Genomic DNA, 18,792 nt, shown 5'->3' with positions numbered 1-18,792 from the left:
GGGGTGGCGCTGCGGGCGCGGGCGGGCGCCGCGCGCACTGCGGTCCCCGCGCCTCCGCCGCAGAACGCGCCACGCTCCGCACGCACCTGCCGCTGCCGTCGCTGCCGCTGTCGCCGCCGCCGCGCGGAGCCTTGCGTCCAGCACCAGCGCTCGCGCCCCTGGGTGCCGCCTTCGCCCGCCATCGCCCGAGATCGCCGCTGGAGCCGCGAGAGCTATCGGAGCCGCTAGAGCGGGAGAGCCAAGGTGCTAGCGCCGCATCCGGGCCTGCCTTTGAGACAACCTCTGCTGCTGCGGCGGCGCAGCCGGGGAACGCCAGGCTGGGGCAGGTGAGCGGGGGGAGGGGCGGGGGTCAGACGCATCATTTCTTCCTTCTCCCATAGGGTCAGTCCTCCGGACAGTGAATCTGGCCTCGGAGGGCATACTGGAGGGGAGGGGGTTGGGTTCAGAATTCCGTGAAGACTTGGATCCCACGGATGAGGTCAGGGTCAGAGGTCGGGCACCCTGTCCTTTGTGCAGGGCGGGGGTGAGGGCGAAAGTGAGGTGGGCCCCGTGCTGCCCTCACGCTGTCTCTCACCCGCAGCTCGGGCCTGGTGCAGGCCTCTCCATTGCTGTTGCCGCGGAGCCTGCAGCCCAGGTCCTCCGGCAGCCAGGGATCAGGCTAGCTGCCTTCCCTGGGCGCCCTGTCCTGGAGCCATGGGGCCCACCTAGCCCCTGCCTGCCCAGATGTCCCGGCCCAGGGACTGCTGACCTCTGCTGCAGGAGGAGGCCCCTCCACGCCCCCTTGCCAGCCTCAGCAGACAGAGACCCTGGGTGAGCCCCTGGGTGAGCCCCACAGTCCAAGACAGCCTCCCATACCCCCTGTCCCCGCCTGCTTCCCCCTCCCCCTCCTCTCCCTCCTCCTCACCGGACTGAAGCAGATAAGCCATTGTGGCCACTGGGGGGGGCCCTGCCCCCCAATCTGTCACCTGCTGCCCCTTGCAGTCCACGGAGTAACCGGGGTCTTCACCAGGCCTGGCAGGACCAGGATGCAGCCCCTTCTCTTCCCCCACGGCCCCACCCAACACCCCCACCTGTGCCAACGTCCGGCCTGACTGTAGAGAGCCGGATGCCAGCTGACCCTGGGCCTGAGGTGGGCAGTGGATGGCCGGGCCTCCTCATGTCCTGCCTGAAAGGCCCCCATGTCATCCTCAAAATGGAGGCCATGAAGATTGTCCACCCTGAAAAGTTCCCTGAGCTCCCGGCGGCCACCCCCTGCTTCCCACCTGCACCCAGGTCCACTCCCACTCTGGCACCTAAGCGTGCTTGGCCCTCAGACACAGAGATCATTGTCAACCAGGCATGTGGGGGGGACATGCCTACCTTGGAAGGAGCACCCCACACTCCACCCTTGCCAAGGCGGCCCCGCAAGGGCAGTTCTGAATTGGGCTTCCCCCGGGTGGCACCAGTGGATGAGGTCATTGTAAATCAGTATGTGATTCGGCCTGGCCCGACAGCCTCTGCACCTACATCATCTGGGCCAGTGATAGCAGGTGAGCCCCTGGAATGCCCCACCTGTGGGCACACGTACAACGTCACTCAGCGGCGGCCCCGAGTACTGTCTTGCCTACACTCTGTGTGTGAGCAGTGCCTGCAGATTCTTTACGAGTCTTGTCCTAAGTACAAGTTTATCTCATGTCCCACCTGCCACCGTGAGACTGTGCTCTTCACTGACTATGGCTTGGCTGCACTGGCTGTCAACACATCCATCCTGAGCCGCTTGCCACCTGAAGCCCTGACTGCCCCATCCGGTGGCCAGTGGGGGGGTGAAACTGAAGGCAGCTGCTACCAGACCTTCCGGCAGTACTGTGGGGCTGCGTGCACCTGCCATGTGCGGAACCCGCTGTCAGCCTGCTCCATCATGTAGTGCCCACCACTGCCTGCTGGCCCTTGCTCGCCGCTTCTTCAGGGAACTGGCCCTGTCCTGTTGCCCGCTGACCCTTTCTCGCCCACTGTGGCTTCTGGCCCTACCCTGCGTGGCGTTGTCGCTGCAGCCAACTCTGCCATTAAAACTCTTTGCCAAAGTTTGCACTTGTCTACTGATTGAAGCTCACTCCTGTGGCCTATGCCCACACCTGGGCCTAGGGTAGGTGCCCAGGGCTGTACCCCGGACAGGGTCTCATTAGGAGCTGCCAGGTCACCCAACTGCATCCAAGGTTAGTCTGCTCTACTTGTTGATGGCCAAGCGGGGCCAAGTGTGCTGCTCAGGAGGCCTGGGACCAGCTGTGAGCATACTGGTGCCGAGGAGTGCTGGTATGTGGCATGTGGGGCTGTGAGCCAGCTAGCAGACAGAACTTTCAGTTGTGTGTGGCGATGCTCTCTGGTGATCCCAGCACTCTGGAAGCTAAGGCAGGAGAATTGTGAGGTGAGCGTGGGTTACAGTGAGATCCACCCCCACTCCCAAAGTACCTTTCCTCTGGCCAAGGATGTGTGGAAATGGCCTTTGGAGAGCATGAATAGAGGCTTACAGTTGGCTAAGACCATGGCAGCGACAAGGACCCAGCAGTCTCGTGTATGGCGCTGGCCTGCCTGTGACTGGATCAGGTACCTCTGAAGAGTGTGAGGAGAGCTGCCTGGATGGCGGAGATGGATAATGAGGAGGATGACTGCTAACAATAGCATCAGTAGCAACTGTTTATTGAGAGCCATCCTTATGCTGGATATAGACCAAGCCATCCCACCTTACATCGTGTCAGCAATAAGCCATGAGGTGGGCTTACATTTGTCTTCATCTCCCAAGTGAGGGACCCTAGTCCAGTGACATGAATTGTAGTCAATTAGAAACAGAGCTGGACCTTCCTTGGGCGTTTGAAGGCTTCGGGGTCTGTATTGAACCTTGGCCCTTGCAGTACAAAGCCAGTACTGATCCCAGCTGCTCTAGTGAGGTTATCTTAGGTTGGGTGAGGAGCTTTTGAAGGCTGTGTTTGTGCAGTGCAGGCCTCTCCTGCTAGCTAATGTGGCCTTCAGGGACACACACCAACCTCTGGGTCAGGTGAGAGGGTCCCTGAAGCCTTGCCTTCTCCTATAAACAAAATTACTGCTAGATCTCTGTTCACACGTGTCTACTCTCACCAGCTGGACCTCAGGAGCCAGTGTTACGACCCAACCAATGCCTGTGGCCAGTAAAGTGCCCGTCCATGGCAAGCACATGGGTTTCTGTTCACAGCCCTTCCTGTTGGGCCAATCTCCTTCAGAGGCTGTCCTTGGCTTAATGTCCTTGGCTTTAGCCAGTATCTGGGCTGCAGGGGTGTGTAAGCACTCTGGCTGGCTCAGGCTCTTGGACAGGCCTGGTCTCGGGATTGTGATAGCAAGTCTTTGCTGATTACCAGAATCTGAACATGGCCTCAAACCTTGGCGAACATCCTGGGCCCTGCCTAGCGGCCGGAACGGTCTAGAAGCATGAAGAGCACTCCTAGTAACATGAGTGGCATGAAGATAAGCACCAGCCCCAGCAGTTCTAATGCCAGAAGGCTCAGCAGTGACAGGCGGCGGGCACAGGGACCACGTTCCCGCAGTGTCCACAGCCAGGTACCTAGGCTGGGAGGGCAGGGGAGGAAGGGGAGGCAGCTCCGGCCTCCCATAGGCCCTGCCAGAAAACGCAGCCGGTAGCGGTGCTCTAAGGATCCCCAAGGCCCAGGGCCAGGACGCAGGGGTATGGTGGATGCAGCGGGCGCTGGGCGCTGGGGTCCATCAGCTTGAAGCAGTTCCTCCTGCAGCTGACAGATCTCCCACTCTAGCATGGGGGTCTTCTGGCGACACAGTGGACAGCACACACGGCCCAGGTCAGCTCTGGGGGTCATGCCTAACAGCTGGTGCAGGCAGCCTGCACACAGGCTGTGACCACAGTTCAGCAGGGCTGGGTGGTGTTCATCAGGCCCATAAGGCTCAGTGCAGATGGGGCATTCCTCCTCTGCCTGTCCCTCACCCTCCTCCTGCTCCTCCATAGTTGACAGGGCCCAAGTACCAGCTGGATCCCTGGCTCCCGGTTCAGGCTTACTGTCTGGAGTCCCGGCACCCTGGGGGGGCATGAGATCATCCTCTTCACCTGCTGGTAGCTGGCACGGTGGGTCCAGGAGCTCAGGACTCCAAGAAGCACGAGGTGAACTGGTGGGTGCAGAGCTGGTGTCATTCAGCCCCAGAGTAGAACCACCAGAACAGAAGTCAGGACCGGTAGGCTGTGACTCCAGGGTGACAGCAGGGATTGATGGGGGTATGAAGGTTATGTATGGCCCTCAGGAGCCAGGCAGAGCTTGATCTCGTCACTGGAGCACTGACCTTCAGATACACCTCTGGGCTGGCCGACCCTACTGGAAGTAAACTTCACTTGGGTGCACACAGTGTTGTCAGCTCCTGGTATCTCAGGCCTAAGAGTGGTGTTGGCCAGGCCTGGTTGCTCTTCCAGCCGTTGTTGGACAAAACAGAGGTTCCTCAGCTCCCAGCTGCCCTTGGACCTGTCTGACTCCTCCAACAGGGTTTCTCTTTCCAGGGGTAGAGGCCCTGCCCATGGGCGGGCCAGCTCATATCACACCCCCTCTACCTGCTCCTTCTTCTAGATAGCGCTTGGCTGGCTTTCCAATAGCTCTCTGGGCCCTCTCTGTCTGACCATCAGAGAAGGGTATGAGCTTGGCTGAGCTGTTAAGGTTTAAGATCAGACAGAGCCAAGACCTGCCCTCTAAGAACAAAGGGGACACCAACAGGAACTTACACATCAGACATCCAAGTGCAGTGTGACTCGAGCATCGGTATCTGACAAGGACACACACACACGCAGACACAGCTTGTGCACACACTCTGGAAGGGTCTTTGGCCACCGCTAGGAGGTGCAGATAATCCATGTCCCACCTACCACCCTCAAATCTAGGAGAGGCAAAAAAGCAGAAGTGAGTAGATACCCAGGCAGTTTACTGAAGATGTTTAAGGACCTGAAGACAGACTGACTTGTTCATTTTCAATGCTCAGGAGACATAGCACCCGGAGGCCTCTCACCTGAGCCCCACAGGTGCTGTGGGGTGAATGGAAATAGCACCAGGGCACAGGGGCAGTGCAGCCCCCACAGGACTCCATGCCTTTTGGAGGCCTTAGCAGGCCCCCGGTGGTATGGACCATAATGCAGATCTGGGGACACAACGAAGAGGACTGAGAGGAAACCGGGATTGTAGGTTGCACAGGGGTTGGGATTAAGTGTGGGTGGGACACTGGGCTCCACTGAGTTTGGTTGTATTCAGGGAGTGCTCTCCTAATCAGCTGGAGCAAGCAGCTGCACCATGGGTCTAACCAGTGTTCTGGAATCAGAGGACAGGCGGTGACGATGGGCCCTGGAGACTCCAGTACCGTTTTCCAGTGCAGCTGCTAGTGTGGGTGTGAGCTAGCAAGTGGCTCCTCAGGCCCAGGTCTCAGTCTGGAAGCGCAGTGTCTGCTGGAGCCTGGCAAGGTAGGCAGCTGCGTCTGGTTTGGAGAGTTGTCCTATTTCTTGAAAAATGGATGTCAGGGCTTCCGCAACGTCCGTAGGCATATACTTAGCATTGCTGGAAGGGCAGGCCTCCGAAAGCTCAGTGATCCTGTGGCTCCCAACCCCAACCCCCACCTCTGAAGGCTGCTCCACTCCTCCACACTCCCAAGTTGGCTCACCCTGCTAGATAGAAGTAGGCACCGCAGCGATCCAGCAGCTCCCAGACAAGTGGCCCTAGCTCTCGGAGCCGATGCTGCACATATACCTTGTGCTCCTGCAGGTATCAGAGGCTGAGCTCCAGCCATCCCAACTCACGCCCCATCTAACTTGAGTATACTCACCTGCTCCCGGGAGAAGGCTGTGACCAGGGTCAGGCAGCCCTTCTTCTCTAGCTCCTGCCACTCAGTCTGCCAGTAGAAGTCCTGATCCCGCTGGCGGCAGCCAAAGAACAAGAAGTTTCCTGGGGTACACAGGGTAGCCCCCCATCTGGATGCAGGGATTCAGCCAGACCAGTCTCAGTGGTCACACTGCCCTGGGACTCCTGTACTCACCAGTTTGGCCATGGGCCACCCGCTCTTGAATGGCTGCTCGGAAGGGGGCCACACCAGTTCCAGGCCCCACCATGATAATGGGTGTGTTTGGTGTCTCTGGGAACACTAGGCTCCCAGGCCGCACCCATAAAGGCACCTGGACAAGTCCTGTTGCAGGAGAGAGATGGCAAGGAGGAGGTCAAAGACAAGGCTGAGGTGCTTACTGATGGGGCTTGAGCTCCTGTGGCAGAAGGCACAGGGGAAGCCAGGAGCTTGAGGCTACAGTCTCTCCCACCCCCAGAAATATGGATTACCTTGCTCAGGATTCAGGGATGCTAGCCAGGAGGAGCAGAGGCCTCGGCGGGGCTCCTTGAGACGAGTCCGGTACTGCACCACAGCCACAAGGATCTGTAGCCTCCTGGGATGAGCCTAGGGGCACAGTGAAGGCCCTGCCCTACTAAACCACTCCTGCCTGCTACCAACCCCACCCAGGGACAGCCTCTGGGAGAGCAACAGTCCCTGTTCACAGGCAGCCCGTCTGCAAACACCCTGCCCAGTCCCAGCTTTCCCACAGCCGGCCAGTCTTCCCTTCTACTCAGAGTCCCTCACCAGCAGGGAGGAGGCGATTGAGAAGGCCCGTGGGCGGATCCGAGGGATAAGGTCCAAAAGGTAGTCTGGAGGGATGGCAGCCGCCGTGTGTGGGAAGTCACACAGCACCTGGATGGAGGGAGTCTCAGCATGGGGGTGGGGTGCTATGGCTCAAGGGCCCATACCCACCCACCTGCCCACTAGCCCACCTCCAAGATGGTCCTGCGGGGCCGATTACAGTACTCCCAGAGCTCTTCCTGACCTCGGGCAGAGCTGAATTCCAGCAGCTTCTCCCGCTCCAGCCCATGTGGGGAAAGACAAGCTAAGAGCTCAAAGAAGGAACGGCGGGGCACGCTGGCAATGTCCAGGTACTGTGACACAAGCTGCCACACAGTGCAGGGCTGAGGCAGTCCTGGTGGGTAAGGGACACCTGCAGGAATGGCATGGAGACTTGGTGGGCAGGGACATCAGGTGCTCCCTGGACCTTAAGAGTGGGTGCATCTAGCCGGGCGTTGGTGGCGCACGTCTTTAATCCCAGCACTCGGGAGGCAGAGGCAGGCGGATCTCTGTGAGTTCGAGGCCAGCCTGGTCTACAGAGTGAGTTCAGGGACAGCCTCCAAAGCCACAGAGAAACCCTGTCTCGAAAAACCAAAAAAAAAAAAAAAAAAAAAAAAAAAGAGTGGGTGCATCTTCCATACTCACCTGGCTCCCGTGCCTTAAGCATGAATAATTGTTTGGGGTCCAGGCACAGCAACTGGCAGAACTGCTGGGTGTGGGTCTCCGAGTTAGAGGGCATAATAAATACGACATCGCCAGCGGCATAACTGTATGGAAAAGTCACAGATATGTGGAAACGGTGTGGGGAGGACAGAGGAGCTGAGAGGTAGGGAGAGCATGTACTTTGGGGGAGGATGAAGGGAGGATGTGTGTAGAGATGTCTGAGTCAATGGGCTACTAGTCCCTGGCTTTGGTAGACCCTTTGAAGCCCTACCCACTGCCTACCTTTTCCCTGACCATGCCAGTTTCCTAAGGACACATGGGCACCCTGCCTGACTGCTTGAGGGCTTTGACCCCTCACCTGATACTTGAGTCTGTAATGTCAAACTCAATCAGCCGGACATCCTGGAAATGTTGGGGGCCAGTGACCCTCTGGTTGGTAACCACAGGTGCCAGGAAGGGCTGTAACTCAGATGGGGGTCTCTGAGGAGCTGAGCTGGCTGTGTTTAGCTCCTCAGCTCCCACGCTGGGGACTTCCTGAAGAAACTGGAATATGAACTTGGAGGGCAAGCTGTGGGGGAAAGTGGAAATATCAGGTGTGCAGGAGTCACTCAACCATACCTTGAGCTCAAAGTCCCTTGGTATTCATTCAGACTCACGGGACTCCACGAGGGATCTCAGGAAAGTCAAGGGGCACTGGGTACAGTCCCAGAATCTTCTTCCAAAGGTCTTCCAGCCAGGGGTCAATGGCAGCATCAGGACTAGGAAAGAGCACAGGAATTGGCCTCTGCTGGCCAGAGCCAAAATGGGGTGCCAGAGAGGTACCCTGCAACCACCACTTACCCCAGTTCATGCTGGTCATCACCTAGACATGGGGGCAGGAGGGCATTGCCTCCTAGCTGCAGCAGCCTACGATGTAGCTTCTTGGCCACGAAGTTGAACCTGTGAAGACAGCAAGGCTGGCTGGGGCAACCAACAGTGAGCAGAGGTAGTTTAGCTGACCTCTTGGGTAGAATAAATGGTACAGTAACCTGAAGGGTTACTTCCTCAGCAGTGCACACTGGCAGAATCCTAGGAAGGGGTGGGGCTTCTGCATGCAGGGGGTGAGAGATTGGAGCAAGAAGGACCACAAATGGTAGGTTCTCTGATCTCAACAAGTTGCCACATGGAGGGCAGTTGCATGTTATTTATCAACCCATATTTCTGAAGTGACCAAGGCCCTGGACTCCCTTTGGTCAGGGCTCCAGTTACTATTTGAGACTGAGAGAGGGGGGCAGATAACCATGTTTTCTTTTTCTTTTTTTTTTTTTAATTTTTCGAGACAGGGTTTCTCTGTGGCTTTGGAGGCTGTCCTGGAACTCGCTTGGTAGTCCAGGCTGGCCTTGAACTTACAGAGATCCCCTGCCTCTGCCTCCCGAGTGCTGGGATTAAAGGCGTGCGCCACCACCGCCCGGCTAACCATGTTTTCATATAAGAGGATTTCCTTTCTTTGGTCTGTGAAAGACACACTGGTCTCTGCACCAGCTTTACTTCTTGGGGACCACATCCATACTTGGACTCCCTCCCACGTGCTCTGTGCATCCACAAACATTCAGTGAGCAAAATCTCTAGCAGAGCAAGGCCATGTTGCCACCCATCTCCCGATTTTCTATTCTCTTGGGTTTAGTGAGATAGGGTCCCACACTGTAGCCCAGGCTGGCCTAGAGATTATGACAATCCTCTCATTTTAGTCTCCTGAGTGCTGGGATTACAGGTAAGTGAGGAGCCATCGTGCTCAGCTTCTATTTTCCATTCTTTTTGTCTAAAGTGGTTAAGAACCCTGAGATTGGGGCCAGAGAGATGGCTCAGTGGTTAAGATCACTGACTGCTCTTCCAGAGGACCTGGGTTCAATTCCCAGCACCCTCTTGGCAACTCACAACTATCTGCAACTCCAGTTCCAGGGGACCCAACACCCATGGCAAAATACCAGTGTACATAAAATTAAGAAAAAAAAAAAGAACCCTGCCATTTACACAACTTTTTATGGTGCTGGAGTGGCCCTCAATACTGGATCCTGGACTCTTCTATGAATACAGGGAATGTTCAAAGTGCTGTTGTCTTAGGTATTAAGAGATCTAGTTGCACCTCTGAGCAGAAATCCCTCATTATCACCCCATAAAAGAGCACTGCTTGCTAAGGGACACGGTGCCCACAAAAACCCTGAAAGAGAAAACCCATGAGCTGTCTCCGTGCTGACAAGTCACTTGAAGATAAGCTGTCCATCCCAGTGCTCTTTCCAAGTTGTCAACATGTCACAGATCAGGTGCTGTTGAACTTCATCTTGTGTTGTAATGTAATGCTGGCTGGTCTGAGTCTCCTCATGCCCTGAATTCCGTCTGTGTGGTACTCTCCCACCCTGTTCCTTCCCCCACTATGTGCCAAGGCCTTACAAGAATTAGGGTGCCCACCAGGGACTATCTGTGAATAACTGATCAGCTAACAGTGCAGGGACACATGGTCTACCATGGCTGGGCACCTGGGGGCTCAGTTGCCTGTCTCATTTCTTGCTTGATCTTGAGAGAACGATCCCTATCTGGACAGCACGTCCACCCCTACTCACTTGGCGTATGAGGAGTCCCCGAGGCCTAGGACAGCAAAATCCATTTGACAGAGGGAGGTAGACAGCAGGCTTTTCCGGAATATGAACCTCCAGAAGTTCTGTAGCCACAGGAAACTGTGTTAGGACCCCAGCTCAGGACGGTTTTCTGTCTGTCTGAGGCCCCAGCTGGGAGAGGATGGTATGTAAGGAAGGCCATTAGAGCCCAGAAGTGTACACTGGCCAATCTATCTAGACATCTCTCCTTCACATGGTGCAAATTACAGACCAGGAGCCAGTACACAAAGAAAACTCATCCTGTGTAAGCATTTCTCATAAATGGTGGCCTGTAGCTCAACGCCCCATGCTGTAAGTGGTAATCTAGCTACTAGGGCAGCCTAATGCATTCTTTTTTTTTTTTTTGGTTTTTCAAGACAGGGTTTCTCTGTGGCTTTGGAGGCTGTCCTGGAACTCACTTGGTAGTCCAGGCTGGTCTCGAACTCACAGAGATCCTCCTGCCTCCCGAGTGCTGGGATTAAAGGCGTGAGCCACCAACGCCCGGCTAGCCTAATGCACTCTTACAGTACACTTAATGTTTATTCTTCCTATGCTGGTCTAAGGGGCGAATTCAGTTGCCCCCCCCCCACAGTTGCTTCCCTATTACTGTAGTGGGTCAGCCAGAAGCACTGATTGAAGTCTTCTGGGTGAAGAGGCCGATGGGGTGTGCCCAGTCTCAAGGTGTCGACTAGCTGATTAATGCCCTCAAACTCTGGGTTTACACTGACTTTTCCAGTTTGGTGACTACTGCTGAGAAGCCCATGGCACCTACTTGCTGTCCTCTGTCCTACAGGCCATCAGGTCATGCTGGTCTTCCCCAATAGTTAGTTAACCCCACACTCTGTGACTGCCCCTCTGCTCTCAGTAGGACCCTTCATAAGCACGTGGTCGCTACCTCAGGCTGTTCTTTATTATGTGCCTTCCTTTACTTGCCTTTTACTAGTCTTCACTCTAGCAGATTCTCTCTCTCTCTCTCACTCTCTGTGTGTGTGTGTGTGTGTGTGTGTGTGTGTGTGTGTGTGTGTGTGTGTGTATGACCTATTTGTACTTGGGAGATGATGAAAAAGCTCCAGGACATGCCTGTCCCACAGTGGGTTTCTGCCAGCAGGAGATAGGCAGAGACCCAGTTACTGGATGTTTTCCTGTAATTCCAATGTGTTTTAAAGATTAGGGCAGAGAGGCCAAGGCCTTCCTGTTCAGCACACCATCAGTCACGAGAACCATGCCCTTGCATGTGTTTTTGGGCGTTGGGTCTGAGCCTCTTCAAAGGTCTCCAGTTCCTGTTGTGATTGAGTCAGACACTACTGACTCCTACTCTTAGGTGGGTGGTGCTGGGTACCTTATCTGTCCATAGACCAGAACACCTCAAACCTGAGGGGGATCTCTATTCCTTCACGTACTTGGCACTTTCTTAACTATTTATTTTTCATTAAATTCTTATTTTTAAGTTGTGGCTTTGCTTGAGGCAAGTTTGAGGCTGGCCTCAAACTCATGGTCCTTCAGCTTCAACCTCTACAATGCTGAGATTATGATTGAATGCCACCATGTCTGGCTGATATTTTTTGAACTTTTGAGACACTTGTCATGTAGGTGAGGGTAGCCTTGAACTCTTGATCCTTTCAGCTTCTCCAGCTCTAGTGCTTGAGATTATAGTCTCTATCCCACACACACTGTTCTCCTTAGCAATCACCACTGACCCTAGGGACACCTCTCCAGACTGGTGTTTATTCTGCTTCCATTCATCTCTGATGGCTGCTACTCCTCTCAACTCCTGGCTGCTACTCCTCTCAACTCCCACCTTCTTATCATTGACCTAGGGAAAGGGAAACTCCTCTTGTCTGACCCTGGCCATGCTAGATGGCAGTCCGGAGTAGATAGGGGCTTTGTCTGTTCACGAGTTTATTTTGGTTGCTTTAACAGCAACTCTCATGCCAGGATCCTCCCAGTACTACACAGCTAACTGTAGTTCCTCTGGGTATCTCCTGGCACCTGCCCAACCAGATCCACTCACTCCACAGGTGGAACTACAGTGTATCCTGTTTCCTGTGCTGTCATTCTGTCCTTCCTCATCTTCCAGATTCCTCTCATGACTCTATCTTTCTGGCCTCTCTGGAATGTGTCTGTTTAATTCTGCCGTGTGCCACTGTCCATCTCAAACCACATGAACACCTTTTGCTTGTGGTGGTGCATTCCCCGGCATTACTCTGGCCACCTGCAGACATGTGGCGATCTTGCTACAGTTCGAGGGCTGCTGCGTCACTTCCATCGGTTCTGTAGCTTTCATCTTAAGCCCAGGAGCCTTGCTGTGCCACCCGGGTTTTCTGAATGAACTTCCCTTCCTTCACCCTCTCTGCCAGCAGTCTGAGGCTGGGGAACCGTCAACTTTCTACCCTTCACACAGCTTGCTTCCCATCACCATGTGACCCTGCCTTTTATTTATTCTGGAGACATGGTGTTACTGTGTAGCCAGGCTAGCATGGAAGTCACTACATAGACCAGGCTGGTCTAGAACTCACAGAGGTTCCCTCTGCCTCCCAAGTGATATGATTAATGGTGCGCTCCTTTCTTCCAAAAGACTGTGTTGATTCCATGACCTCCCCTCACTCCCCGAACATCTGGCATCTGGTATTTTCCTGGTAACCGGCCATTAATCCTGCTGTTTTTACGACTGAGCTCCATGAAGGAGAAATGTGGCTGCTGTGTCCCAGGTGGTGCCAGGAATTTATGTGCTTGAGGGAAAAAAAAAAAAAAAAAAGAACTAAAGAATGTTTTCTGGCCGGGTGTTGGTGGCACACACCTTAAATCTCTGTGAGTTCGAGGCCAGCCTGGTTTACAGAGCAAGTGCTAGGATAGGCTCCAAAGCTACAGAGAAACCTTGTCTCGAAAAACCAAAAAAGAATGTTACAAACTTTAAACTTCAGCACGTGACTCAGACCAGATTCCCACGTAGGTCTGGGAGAACAAACAAAATGGCTAACAATAGAAATCAAAGCTATTGAGTGGCTATTAAGAGCTATTTCTCTCCCAGATCCATTCAAAGAATATCTCTCAAAGCCACCTCTCATACACTACATGCACTGAAGGCCAGCTATTTCCTGTGCATCCAGGGACCCTCACAGCAATGAGACCGGGGTGAGGGTACACATTAGGCTAGCCTTACCTTCATGTTGTCAGGAGGGTCTCCTTGGCCTGTGGTCGCACATACAAATACCACCAGGGGCTCCCTAATGAGATTCGCCTCAAGGACAAGACACGGGTATGTGTAAGGTCTCTGAAAGCCCTGACCAGTCCCCTCCCTGCATCGCCCCCACCCCACCCCATTCAGCTAGGGTAACAAAAGTGTTTGGAGACGTATTCTCAGTGGCTACCAGGCCTTCTCTCTTTCAGGCCTCAGCCTCGTGCCAAGCCCCCCTTCTCCCCTAAAGCTGCCTGGGGCCGTAAGGCAGAACTCAAGCGTCCTCCGTTCGAGGACGCGAGGTTCGGTGGAGGGTCTCCGCCGTTATCACCCGAGCCTCACCACCGCATAAGAGTCCAGCGCCTGAACGCGGCAACCCAGCCGCCGGCGCCGGGCCTCGCGGGCCAGCCTCTCCGCCTCATCCTGGGCTGTGCCAGTCTGGCTGCCGAAAAGCACAAGTAGCTGCGGAACCTGCATCACCGCACACGCCGGCCAGACAGTACACACCACTGACTTCCCCTTTCCGCTGTCAACAGGAAATGACGTGTTTGGGCTGCGCCAGCGCGAGGTGGGTGGGGTGTGGGTGGGCGGGGATAGCGTCTGGACGGCCGGCGTTCGCTAGCATCCAGCTCCGGGGCCAGGTTCGAGGTCTGGAGAGCGGCGGAGCGCTGGGGCCGTGGTCTATGCCGGCCTGGACCGCTTGCTGCCTCGCGTGTGCAGCGGCGGCAGCAGGCGGTGGCCAGGCCCTCGGACGAAGCGGGCACGGCCCGGTGCCAGGCGCCGTCGGCCGGATTCCGGCCGGTATTAAACAGGCGCGATGTTATTCTCGCTGCGGGAGCTGGTGCAGTGGCTGGGCTTCGCCACCTTTGAGATCTTCGTGCACCTGCTGGCCCTGTTGGTGTTCTCCGTGCTTTTGGCACTGCGAGTGGACGGCTTGGCCCCGGGCCTTTCCTGGTGGAACGTGTTTGTGCCCTTTTTCGCCGCCGACGGGCTCAGCACCTACTTCACCACCATCGTGTCCGTTCGCCTCTTCCAAGACGGGGAGAAGCGACTAGCTGTACTGCGCCTCTTCTGGGTCCTCACAGTTCTTAGCCTCAAGTTTGTCTTTGAGATGCTGCTGTGCCAGAAGCTAGTGGAGCAGACTCGAGAGCTCTGGTTCGGCCTGATCACGTCTCCGGTCTTCATTCTCCTGCAGCTGCTCATGATCCGGGCTTGTCGCGTCAACTAGCCTCGTGCAGGGACTGGAAATGGAGCACTGCGCAGCTGGAGTGCTGGATCATCCAGCCGAGACCCTACTTGGCGCCGCACTGGAGGAGCTTTGGTCAGAAATCCGTGTCTGCTTGTGCCCAGTTTACTGTCCAGTTTTCTCTATATCTAAGATTGTTTCCTCAGCAAAACTTAAAAGTGAAGCCTCGATTATTAAAAGTTATTTCTCATTATTCATGCTCTGAGTTGCCAGACGATACTGAACGTTTATGACATTTGGAAGCTGCATATAAGTAAACTATCCCGATAGGCTCTGACTATTTCCCATGGTGATGTACCCCTTTATGGATCAGCCTGATCACTCAGCAGCACTGATTTCAGAGCTTACCCCCATGGGTCCAGGCCAGACTTCTTTATATGATTGATAATCTAACAGAGCTTGCATCACTTTTCTCTGTCCATCCCACATAGAGACATCAGACTGTTGAAAAAAAAAAGCATGAATAGGACGCTGTGTGTTTATCTGCAATCTGAGGAAAAAAAAAAAAAAACTGGTCTCAAGACATTGCTTGATGATTTCCGGGTCCAACAGATTTCATTTTCACGGAGTTTCCCTCCACCTTGTGGCAGGCATCATTAGTACACCTGAGACAGACAGACCTCCCCAAGAGACCAAAGACAGGAAGAGGTGCTCACATGCTTATGGAAATGGATACTTAAACATAAGAGCTTGTAAACAGTTTGAGTTTATTGACCTAAGGTCTTGATTTTATGTCAATCATGTGCCAAATGAGACAATTTTCTGACATGGAAAAATGTTTCATGAAATCAATATATACCTAGACATCTCAGTGTTTGAGTAAGGTGAATGCTAAGATGTTCCTTGTCGTGTGGACAGCTGGTCACAGGGTTGAGGTGGTGGGCGCACCAGAACGATGTGGTTTAGGGCACAATGGCTGGTAGACTGTTTTTGGAAGGTCCCTGTTTCTTGTTTTGGAAGATGGGTAACTTGCACCACTCCCCATCTCAGAACAACAGGCTCTGCTTTCTATTTTCTAGAGCTTGACACACCAGAGCCTTGACTCCTTGTTAGTGTATTGGTGAGCTCTAATGACACCCTATAGAGTTGGAAATTATGGCCCAAGATTTATTTTTTTTCTTATTTTTTATGGCCCAGATTGTTTTTTGTTTTTACCTTTTTTTTTTTTTTTTGTCTTTTTGACACAGGGTTTCTCTGTAGCTTTGGATGTCTCACTCAGTAGTCCAGGCTAGCCTCTATCTCAGAGATCTGTCTGCCTCTGACTCCCAAGTGCTGGGATTAAATAGTGTTGTTTAACCAAGGCTTGCCTCAAATTTGCTTTGGTTTTGGTTTTATGTTTTTTTGTTTGTCTTGGTTTTTTGAGACAGGGTTTATTTGTATAAACCCTGGCTGTCCTGAAACTCTTTCTGTAGAAACAGAGATCTACCTGCCCCTGCCTCCCAAGTGCTAGGATTAAAGGTGTGTGCCACCGCCACCTGGCTTAACTTCCAGTTTTATGTGATTGTGGGAATCAAACTTAAGGCATCATGCATACTAGACAAGAATTGTATAATTAATGGTAGTACTGACTGAAACAGGAACTCACTATGTAACCTAGACTGGCCTGGAACTTACCCTGTAGACCAGGCCTCAAATTCATAGAGACTGGCCTCTGCCTCCCAAGTACTAGGATTAAAGGCATGTATCATTTGGCTTAGGCCAGCATCCTGCCAACTGAGCTACATTATGATTTTACATTTTAAAATTATTTCTCTCCTCCCTCCCTCCCTCTCCCCCCCCCTGTGTGTGTGTGTGTGTGTGTGTGTGTGTGTGTGTGTGTGTGTGTGTGCAGGTGAATGTGTGTCATACTACTCATGCATATTATTTGTTAGCCTTGTGATCCAGGGAGCAAACTCAGGTAGTCTGGCCTGCTTACAAGCCCCTCTACTTGCTGAACCATCTCATAAACTCTAAATTTTACATTTTTAAAGGATTTAAAACAGGATGCCACAGTGTTTGCTAAAGTGGCTGTGAAAAAAGACAGAAAGAGGAGAAAAGGGACTTGGGCTATAGCTTTATTGACAGTGTTTACCTAATCCCCTTTTGGGTGGGGTGGAGGCAGGAGGATCAGAATTACAATGTCATCATTGGCAATGTAGTTGGAAGCCAGCCTGGGCTGTGAGACCCAGCATCCGGGAGTGGGGGGGAGTCTAAAAGAACATCAACAAAAGTTAATCGTTGACAGATGTAATGTGACCTGGCAGAGTACAGGGTTCCTCAGCAGAACTGGATTGTTTTCTTTCTTTTTTCTTTTTAAGACAGGGTTTCTACATGTAGCCTTGGCTGTCCTGGAACTTTTTTGTAGACCAGCCTGGTCTTGAACTCACAGAGATCCATCTGCCTCTGCCTCAGGAGTGCTGGGGTTAAAGGTGTGTGCCACCACTGCCTGTCTAGATCATTCTATTTTAAAGAAATCATTAAAACAAAATTCATGTGTGGGTGTGCACCATGTGTGCAATGTCTGCAGAGGTCAGCAGAGAGCGTTAGATCCCCAGGAGTGAGTTACAGCCATACAAATGCAAGGAACCAAATCTAGGTTCTTTGTGGAGCATCACGTGTTCTTAACACTGAGCTACCTCACCAGCCCCTGGATCATTTTTTTATTGTGGATGAAGAGACTGTACTGAAGATGTAAGATGTTTAGTAGCATGCCTAGTCTTTGCTTACTGGATGTCAGTAGCTGCCTTCATTTGTAATAACCAAAAGTTTCTTTGGATATTGTCATGTTTCCTGGTGACAAAGCTGTCTGTGTTGAGAGTCACTAGGCTAATAACTGAGTGTGGCCCTTTGCAGAACAGGTGTGCGGTTCTGTGCTCCAGTACAGCAGCTTGTGCCTTCTCTGTCTCTTGTGGGTAACACTTAGACTTGTCTGATTTGCTCCAGGTGGAAGAAAATGTCTCCAACCCAGGCTAGGGATCATTTTTGTCAAAGCAAGATACAAGCTGAACTTTGAGTGGTTTTCCTTATAGCACTTTTTAGATTTTCTTTTTGTGTGTGTTCTTTTTTTATTTTGGTAATTTGGATTGGGAAGTCCAAGTATAGAAGCCTTGAGTATTGGAAGCTTCCTGTGGGGAAGTGATTTGAGGGGCTGTAGCTCTGTAGCAGGGTGTTCAATCTCTGATGCAATAAAAAGTGATAGCTGAAGTTCAGTTTATAATCTCCATTCAATGGAGTGGGAGGGCACATAAGTCAGAGTGTTAAGGTGGTGCCAGACGTAGACTGCCATGCAACCCAGAAGCCAGTAAAGGCATGCACCCCTAGGGTGAATCTGCTGTTTTGGCAGAGACCCACATCCATGAAGCAGAGTCCCTGGAAGGCAAGTTGCGCTGGAGACGGCAGTGCCTGGCCCCAGCTGGGTGTTGACTGTAGGGCAGATAAAGGAAAACCAGACTCCTAAGTGTATAGCCCCCAATTTCCTAGTGCCTCCTAGCAGTTGTGTATGTCGGGAAGGGATATAGCTTGGGCAGTTCTGCCTAAAGAAGTTTTACCTAAAGACTTGTTGGCCATGAGGTTATGCCCGAGTCACTAGCTCCTACCCATTCTTTTTTTTTTTTTTTTTTTTTTTGTTTTTTTTCGAGACAGGGTTTCTCTGTATGCTCCTATCCATTCTTGAAGGTGGGGAATTCAACAGGAGTAAGTGGAATCTACCCTTACCCTAGTTTTGGTGGTATTTCGTTTGTTTGTTTGTTTTTCAAGACAGGATTTCTCTGTATTGTTTTGGAGCCTGTCCTGGAACTCACTCTGTAGGCTGACTTCGAACTCACAGAGATCCATCTGCCTCTGCCTCCCGAGTGCTGGGATTAAAGGCGTACACCACCAACGCCCAGCGTTTGTTTGTTTTTTGTCTGTTTTTTAAAGTTTTTGAGACAGGGTTTCTCTGTGTAGCCTTGGTTGTCCTGGAACTCACTCTGTTGACCAGACTGGCTTTGAACTCAAGAGATCTGGCTACCTCTGCCTGGCCCTTACCCTAGTTTCTGTGCTCTTCTGCATAACAGAACTGCCTAGGTGTGAAGCTCTGTTTGTATGTGTAACCTGTTTGTGTGTAGAAATGAGGCTGCTTCATTGGTGTCTCCTACACCTATGGCTACCTGGCAGGACCACAGATGGCAAGCTGTGCACCACAGAGTCACATACATAGTCTAAGCAACAGGTCTGGGGTCTACAAAACCGAGATTCTCGGAAAAACAAAAACAAAAAAACATTTCCTTATTCCTGGGCGGATCTCAGAAGCAGCATTTTTAGGTCCTAAAGGATCGCTCGCCTGCCTGTCCACGGAGGTTCAAGGACTCCAGATTGGAGCAGGGTCTGGGCCCAAAGGTGGAAGGCCCATGCGCTCCTGTACTGTCCACGGGAGCTAGGACCTCCCAGCTCCCGCTCAG

General features: G+C 52.8%; 4 protein-coding genes across 9 annotated transcripts; 2 read left to right on the top strand and 2 right to left on the bottom strand.

Moving 5' to 3' along the window:
• The first annotated feature begins 76 nt into the window (after positions 1–76).
• On the top strand, positions 77–2,063 carry Rnf208 (ring finger protein 208). Its single transcript, XM_013126945.3, has 2 exons — positions 77–326; positions 581–2,063. Exon 2 carries the CDS (start codon positions 1,106–1,108, stop codon positions 1,901–1,903), a length of 798 nt encoding a protein of 265 aa, XP_012982399.1. The 5' UTR covers positions 77–326; positions 581–1,105; the 3' UTR covers positions 1,904–2,063.
• A 594-nt stretch (positions 2,064–2,657) lies between these two features.
• LOC106022969 (RING finger protein 224-like) lies at positions 2,658–4,765 on the bottom strand. The gene has a single exon (XM_013126946.3). It carries the CDS (start codon positions 4,062–4,064, stop codon positions 3,411–3,413), a length of 654 nt encoding a protein of 217 aa, XP_012982400.1. The 5' UTR covers positions 4,065–4,765; the 3' UTR covers positions 2,658–3,410.
• Positions 4,766–4,921: 156 nt separating this feature from the next.
• On the bottom strand, positions 4,922–13,666 carry Ndor1 (NADPH dependent diflavin oxidoreductase 1). 6 transcript variants are annotated; one of them, XM_040745261.1, is made up of 14 exons: positions 13,471–13,666; positions 13,114–13,191; positions 9,921–10,018; positions 8,164–8,262; positions 7,980–8,081; positions 7,682–7,891; positions 7,306–7,427; positions 6,813–7,033; positions 6,625–6,732; positions 6,330–6,444; positions 6,037–6,183; positions 5,827–5,945; positions 5,665–5,759; positions 4,922–5,561 (listed from the first exon to the last, which is right to left on the bottom strand). In XM_040745261.1, exons 1-14 carry the CDS (start codon positions 13,603–13,605, stop codon positions 5,417–5,419), a joined length of 1,794 nt encoding a protein of 597 aa, XP_040601195.1. In that variant the 5' UTR covers positions 13,606–13,666; the 3' UTR covers positions 4,922–5,416. The 6 variants fall into 6 exon arrangements, 5 of the variants coding, with proteins under 5 accessions (XP_040601195.1, XP_040601196.1, XP_040601197.1 ...); XM_040745262.1 differs by lacking the exon at positions 13,114–13,191; XM_040745263.1 differs by lacking the exon at positions 13,471–13,666 and having other exon boundaries at positions 9,921–10,085; positions 13,114–13,182.
• Positions 13,667–13,721: 55 nt separating this feature from the next.
• Positions 13,722–15,185, top strand: Tmem203 (transmembrane protein 203). The gene has a single exon (XM_005083708.4). It carries the CDS (start codon positions 13,946–13,948, stop codon positions 14,354–14,356), a length of 411 nt encoding a protein of 136 aa, XP_005083765.1. The 5' UTR covers positions 13,722–13,945; the 3' UTR covers positions 14,357–15,185.
• Positions 15,186–18,792: the final 3,607 nt, after the last annotated feature.

The sequence above is a fragment of the Mesocricetus auratus genome, unplaced genomic scaffold (genome assembly GCF_017639785.1).
Source record: "Mesocricetus auratus isolate SY011 unplaced genomic scaffold, BCM_Maur_2.0 Super-Scaffold_100004, whole genome shotgun sequence".
NCBI lineage: Eukaryota > Metazoa > Chordata > Mammalia > Rodentia > Cricetidae > Mesocricetus > Mesocricetus auratus.
This window is presented reverse-complemented; position numbering and strand designations above follow the sequence as displayed.

Coding starts and splice junctions, on each gene's coding strand:
- LOC106022969 (XM_013126946.3), bottom strand. CDS start 4,064: ATGCCCCCCCAGGGTGCCGGGACTCCAGACAGTAAGCCTGAACCGGGA.
- Ndor1 (XM_040745261.1), bottom strand. CDS start 13,605: ATGCAGGTTCCGCAGCTACTTGTGCTTTTCGGCAGCCAGACTGGCACA. Junction 13,192..13,470: donor CGCTGGACTCTTATGCGGTG/GTGAGGCTCGGG, acceptor CTTGTCCTTGAG/GCGAATCTCATTAGGGAGCC. Junction 6,733..6,812: donor CCCGCAGGACCATCTTGGAG/GTGGGCTAGTGG, acceptor CCCTCCATCCAG/GTGCTGTGTGACTTCCCACA.
- Tmem203 (XM_005083708.4), top strand. CDS start 13,946: ATGTTATTCTCGCTGCGGGAGCTGGTGCAGTGGCTGGGCTTCGCCACC.
- Rnf208 (XM_013126945.3), top strand. CDS start 1,106: ATGCCAGCTGACCCTGGGCCTGAGGTGGGCAGTGGATGGCCGGGCCTC.